Source organism: Nelumbo lutea, chromosome 1 (assembly GCF_056320005.1).
Source record: "Nelumbo lutea isolate HS-2025 chromosome 1, American lotus-T2T, whole genome shotgun sequence".
In the NCBI taxonomy this organism is placed as follows: Eukaryota; Viridiplantae; Streptophyta; class Magnoliopsida; order Proteales; family Nelumbonaceae; genus Nelumbo; species Nelumbo lutea.
Genome location: NC_142684.1, coordinates 33,344,710 through 33,351,457, shown reverse-complemented (window position 1 = coordinate 33,351,457; position 6,748 = coordinate 33,344,710). Strand labels below are relative to the sequence as shown.

The window sequence follows — 6,748 nt, the reverse complement described above, 5'->3', positions numbered from 1 at the left end:
TTCAAATATTTTGAATGAAGAATGGGTTTTTAAAATTTATTTGTAATTGATGTTTTTTATTTGTGTATTTCATTTCAATTTGAGTGAATATAGAGAAAACAGGTTACTTGAAGCAAATTAGAAAGAAAAATAAAAAAAAAAGCTTATATGAAAAGAAATATATATGGTTTTAGCAGTAGTCACGAGTTCCACTAAAGATGTCATTGACTGCCGCCAAAAATAATTTTAGCGGCAGTCGGTTTATTATTAGTGGCTGTTTTGTATTTATACCGGCAGCCATAAAATTTCCGCTAGAAACTTCTACCGACAGTTCTTTTAGCGGCTGTTTGCCGGTTGCCGGTAAAGTCTCTAACAGCAGTTACTTCCACTAAAAGTCTTTTTTTTTTTGTAGTGCAGGAGATTCCACGTGATCTAGAACCCAATTGTTCAATTCTCACAATCCATTGACAGTCTGTTTTCCGGTGAACTTGAATTTTCTCAACAGGAACTTGGGAGCTCAAAGGGCTTACTGTTCTTCTACTCATCAGATGCATCGGTCTCTTTAAGAGACCAACTTAGAGCTTAGGCTTATGCTTCTCCTGTGGATGTCCTAATGCCTTTCCCAGTTTTGCTCAAACTCCATATTTTGATTCCAGAGCTTTAATGACCTAGAATATAAGTTTTGGTATTTGCTCATGCTTCTTAAAACACACTTTCTTTCAGTTGGAGCTTATTACTAGGCAAGTTGGTATAAATTAGGAAAAAAAGAAGCTCTTTTCAATTTCTGTTAACATGATCTCTATTCGATGAAATGTCAGACATTTTGTCCAGTATCACTCCCATGCCCAGCAAGGATTACTCCGCTAGTACTAGTATTAACTAAGTAGTCTGCACATTGAATAGCCTCACAAACGTGTCTAACTTTGAATTTCTAAAATTTGGCCCACTAGGTCTTTCATGTCTTCAAAGATGGACAAACTTCCCATCCTCTACAGCCTCGTTATTTGATCAAATGACGTTACTTTGAACAGGGAGAGAGGTGAGAGACTTACCAAAATATGGTCACACGTAGCCTGCTATGAGGGGAAATGAAAAAGAAAGTATAAAAATGGAAGTGAAATCTACCAAACCAATCTTAATTTTCTTGAGCAATAAAAGAAAATTCAATTCAACAATAAATATATCTCAGTCATTTAATCCCCCCCGTATCTCAAAAAGAAATCTGGGGGCTGAACACTCTATTTTTATTATTTTCTATGATATAGAGCTATGGATATCAACCATGCATACACGTTGTATATATGCCCAGCATTATGTTGCTAGCAGATCTCCACTACTTAATGCCCATCAACTACTTTGGCACATTTGGGACGTGTCTCAGGTGCTAAACACAGGTGGCAAAAAACAGTGGTGTGGACTGTGGAGTGCAATTAATGTGCCTAGCATTTTGTTCCTAGCAATCTCGACCTCATAATATCTCTATTGTCTGTATAAAAATAGTGTCAGCCTCTTAAAGTCTACTGCTATAACACTATTCTCTCTAGATATATATAAAGGGCTCCATGAGAGACATGATCAGCTCCAAGCAAACCCAGAAGAAGGACAACAAGAAGAGAGATGGCGTTCCATCAGTTCCTAACATTTGTCTTGATTTCTGTCCTTGTTTCACTGTCACATTCCGACAACATTCCTCCGAACATAAAAACATGGTGCAGCCAAACACCCTATCCCCAATACTGCGAGGACTACATGGCTCACGACTCTCGTTCTTCCGGCCTCAAAAGTCATTCAGATTTCAAGAAATTGGCAATGCAAATTACCTTGGACCAAGCAATCCAAGCTAAAAGCAATAACAGGTTGCATGAGCCCAAGTTCAGCAATGGGCGTGAGAAGGCTGCATGGGCAGACTGCACTGAGCTCTACCAGAACACCATAGCTCGACTCAATCTCACTGTCAACCCTTGTGCCAAGTGCACTGATTATGATGTGCAGACATGGCTGAGCACGGCTCTCACCAACCTCGAGACATGCCGCACCAGTCTCATGGAGTTTGGTGTCTCGGACAACATCTTCTCTCTTGTGTCAAATAATGTCTCCAATTTAATTATCAACGCCCTTGCAATCAACAAGCCTCCGCCCAAGGAAGAAACATTTGACGATGGCTTCCCTACTTGGGTATCTCCCAGAGATCGAAAGCTGTTGCAGATGGAGAGAACTTCTCTGGCTTGGAAGGCAGATCTTGTGGTGGCGCAAGATGGGTCAGGGAACTTCAAGACTGTTAGTGAGGCAATCAACGAAGTGGCAAAGTGGAACCCGTCCGGGGTGGCGCCAGGCCGCAGGCATGTTGTACATGTGAAGGCAGGGATATATCAGGAGCATATGCAGGTTTACACCCCAAATATGATGTTTGTCGGTGATGGCATAGGAAAGACTGTAATCACCGGAAGCATGAGCGTTGGGGGTGGCGCCACCACTTTCAATTCTGCTACAATTGGTGAGTTCAACCAGCTTAATTTCCTTTAATTTGTTAGGTTAAGTTCATCTGTTCTTGCTTAGATGTAAAGCTTAATTAAACTGAAATAGGCCCGTCCAGGGTTGGATTCAGAACATCTACGGTATTTGATGTTGTGATTCATGAGAAGATGCTGTCAATGCATGGCTGCTATGCGCTGTGAGGTGCTCTCTCTCAAGAACAAATCCAAATTCATTAATAAAATTAAATGTCAGAATTTGGATTTGTTCCTCACAAAACGTGCATCGCAACAGGCATGCATTGAGAACATCTCCCATACTAATTATTATTCATTTGCAATGCATGGCTATGGCTGAGATGTGCTGTGAGGTTGGTAGGAGAAAATCCAAAGTCTAACTGTCAATGGTTTCTTTGGCCACCTTAGGTTTGCTCCTCACAGAAGGCTCCTTTACCAACCTCACAGCACATGCCTCTTCTATTCAAGAAAGTTGGGCTCATGTCTCAGTGGGCATTTTGGTCACCCCAACTTTTTTGAATGGAAGAACCAAGGATTTGTAACTGTTCATTATTTTATCAACATTTGGATGGCTAGTAAAAAAAATTAGATGACACTTGAAGGGTATTTGTGTCTTTTCAAATGTCACTTAACAAATGGTTAACGGTAAGTACTACATTGACACATTTTGAAAGTTCAGGTACTGAATTGTCATGTTTTAAAGTTCAAGGACTAAAGTGGCACTAAGCCCAAAGTATAGGGTACTAATCCGGAATTTTCCCTAAATAGTATTTAGTTCACTCAATAAATAAAACTATTGTTTTAAAAATTGACTGGGAGGCTGAATAGTTTTTGCCTTTAGCCGTTTAGGTCATGTGGGTCAACAGTTCAATTATTTGGGTTGGTCAAATCAAACAATGACACATCATCCACTCTATATGTATAATATGATATAATATAATTACATTTTGTGTATATTATTTTAGGTTTATTTTGTACTTTCATTTTAATTTTTATTTTTTTATAAATAAAAAGAGTTGAAAATGTAATTTGAGACTACAAAGTGAGTTTTTTTTATAGCGAGGTTGCAAAGATCTTGAAAAATTATCCAAAATAGAAAAAGATCACCCCAATCAGATATATAATTGAGCACAAAGTTATATCCTATAGAAGTTTTCAATACATTGTATATTGTAACCCATGACCCAATGACTAGATCAAAAGGATCAATGGTTCAATTGTCTAGGTTGAACGGGTTTTGACCAAATCAACAGTTTTTGATAAAATAGTTGGGTTTAGGAAATCTAGAATTAAAAATAGCACCAAGTGATGGTTCAAATGGTTTAACCATCTAAGTCAACAATGAGTTGAAAACATTGAATAAAATATCATAAAAATTATAATCTATTTATATTCCATTTGATTTAAAAAAATTAATTAGCCATAGTAAAAATAATTTATTAAATACTTAAATAAGATAAAAAATTATTAATTATTATTGATAAAAATATTTATATTAATATAATAAAAATAAATAAATGAACAAAATTGTAATAAGATAAATTAAAAACTAATTATCCATATAAAATTAATATAAAACTAATACAAAATTATCTAACAATTATTAGTTTTATATTATTTTTTACTAATGAACAAATTCCATTAAAAATGTAATATAATTCATTAAATTTAATAAGGACTGATAAAAAACCATTAACCTTAGATATAGTTTAGTCAAATTAAAATCAACTTCTATTTAGAAATAGGAAAAATTATAAAAACCTCCTTGTGTTTTCTAACAATCCTATGAACCTCCCCTATATATGTTTTGACCTTAACAAAATTCCCCCATATTGTTTTGAAAAATGTGCAGATATTTTCCTTTGGTTAACATCCGAAATAGAAAAATGTTCATGTAATGCATTAATTTTCTTTAAATACCAAATTTACCCATAACCAACTTTATTCAGAAATAATTATAAACCAAAAAATATTTTGTTAAAAATTTATAAACCATAAAATTTTAAAAGCTAATAAAAAATTTAACATCAAAATACAAAAAGAAATATAAATTTATCTAAAGCATAGCAAATTAGTCAATCTCGCTAAAGTCCAACTTGAATTATGATCAATAAACTAGATAACCTCAAAAAATTCTAGAATAAACTAGACATAAAAGCTGTGCATGCCACAGGTCTCGACGACTAGTACCAATGAAGGGGAATAACATTGATGATTATGACTACGAGGCAGAAACTACACCATAAATTAAGGTGAGAGAGAAGATATCTATTTAGAGGGGAAGTATGCAATGACTGAGATTCCATCGAACTATGAATGGAGTCGGGGCTGAGGCTTAGGAAGCTTTTTGGAGTCACCTTCCTGGGAGTTGAAGATAAGAGTAGCTCAAGTCCAGAGAGTTGATAAGCCGAAAAGCTTGTGCAAAATCAAAGGAGAGTAAGTTGGGACAAGGGGAAGATCAAAACTATGAGAGTGAAGAATCAGGTTGCTGGTCATTATTGATGGTTTAGATTGTTTTCCTGCAGGGTGTAGGAGGTGTATATGGATAATACTAATAACAAAGTGAGAAAACAAACAAAAGAAATGCGCCCAGATTATGGAAAAGCAAAAAATTTGACTGACTTCAAAGCTTGTGCAAAATCAAAGTTTAAATTGGGACCAGCTAAAGACTAAAGCTCTGGGAGTGACGATTCAGATTGGTCATTTGATATATGGTTTAGATTGTCTTCCTGCAGCGTATAGAAAAACAAAAAAGTTTGGCCGACTCCTTTCAAGATGTGGTGGTGAAAATTCAAACCGGAGGAGTTAGCAGCTTCCGGAGAAGGGATAGAGGTGGCATGAGAAGAAAGGTCACTGTGTAAAGGTTGTTGAGCTGGTTTTGGGAGTACTCCATGGTTCAAAGTATCAATACATCTTTGTGTGTGACAGAGGTGTATCCAACTTTAAACAATAGTTGTTTTATTTAAAAAAAAAAAAATGGATTCTCGAAAACACGGGGTTTCATGGTGGGTTTTCATTGTTTATTGGTTGTTCTTAGTTTGGTGGCGTTTCTGGTATAGTTTTGGCCCTAGTGTCTGTTGTTGTTGCTTTGGTAATTTTGCGTATTAATGATATATATTGTTCCGAAATGAAGTTAGTTTGTTTTTCCAATTCTCTGAAATAAAACTTGATTTCAGCGGTTATGGGAGATGGATTCATCGCTCGCGACGTCACATTCCAGAACACTGCCGGACCGCAGAACCACCAAGCAGTGGCGCTTCGTTCGGGGTCGGACGCCTCAGTATTTTACCGATGTAGTTTTGAAGGATATCAAGACACTCTCTACGTCCACTCTAACAGGCAATTCTACAAGCAATGTGATATTTACGGTACAGTTGATTTCATATTTGGAAATGCAGCTGCTGTGCTACAGGACTGTAACATCTATGCCAGAAAGCCCATCGCCGGCACCGTCGTAGTAACAGCACAAGGTCGACTTAACGCCAACCAGTCCACCGGAATTGTGATCCATAATTCTCGGATAACAGCCGCTCCGGACCTAAAGCCAGTGCAGAAATCAGTCGAGACGTACCTTGGAAGGCCATGGCAGCTGTATTCTCGAACTGTAATCCTCAAGACGTTTCTTGATAGCTTGATCAATCCGGCCGGTTGGATGGAATGGAATGGAACTTTTGCTCTGAATACATTATACTATGGGGAGTTCCAGAACACAGGCCCGGGTTCGTCCACAGCCAACCGAGTGAAATGGGGTGGCTATCATGTCATAACTAGTGCAGCTGAAGCATCACAGTTCACGGTAGGAAACTTTATAGACGGTAATTCATGGCTACCAGACACCAATGTGCCATTCACCTCCGGCCTTTGAATGCTCTAACGAGTAACGAGAGCTTTAGTCAGAAACCAATTACCAGATTACAAATAATAGGAAATCATCACAACACTAAACGGGGTGGGCTCTACAACATTAAAGCTTTACTTCTTTATGAATGATAATAATTAGTCAAATTTCTTAAACTATCCCTACTGTTTAGCTAATTGAAAAGTATATCATTGCTGTTTAACTATTGTCTTAAATCACTCCTGACAATTGACTAACTCTACCCCTATCATTATCATTACCATCCGTTAATGTTCTATCAAAACACTATGTGACATATAAATTTTTTAAAACCCAATATTACCCTCCATCCTTTTACTATAAGTCACATTGCCGTAACCTCATATTCAACCACTACCCTCTTGCTCGCTTGCTCCCTTCTTTTCTAAATTCTCACTACAAG

General features: G+C 37.0%; 1 protein-coding gene across 1 annotated transcript; it reads left to right on the top strand.

Moving 5' to 3' along the window:
* Positions 1 to 1,596: 1,596 nt before the first annotated feature.
* Positions 1,597 to 6,333, top strand: LOC148874215 (pectinesterase 2-like). Its single transcript, XM_088964526.1, has 2 exons — positions 1,597 to 2,473; positions 5,645 to 6,333. The coding sequence occupies exons 1-2, from the start codon at positions 1,597 to 1,599 to the stop codon at positions 6,331 to 6,333; spliced, it is 1,566 nt and encodes a 521-aa protein (XP_088820652.1).
* The last annotated feature ends 415 nt before the right edge of the window (positions 6,334 to 6,748 follow it).

What these genes read in the sequence shown, in the direction of transcription:
- LOC148874215 (XM_088964526.1), top strand. Translation starts at nt 1,597, where the DNA reads ATGGCGTTCCATCAGTTCCTAACATTTGTCTTGATTTCTGTCCTTGTT. An exon ending in TTTCAATTCTGCTACAATTG is followed by an intron (nt 2,474 to 5,644) that starts GTGAGTTCAACC and finishes ACTTGATTTCAG; the next exon opens with CGGTTATGGGAGATGGATTC.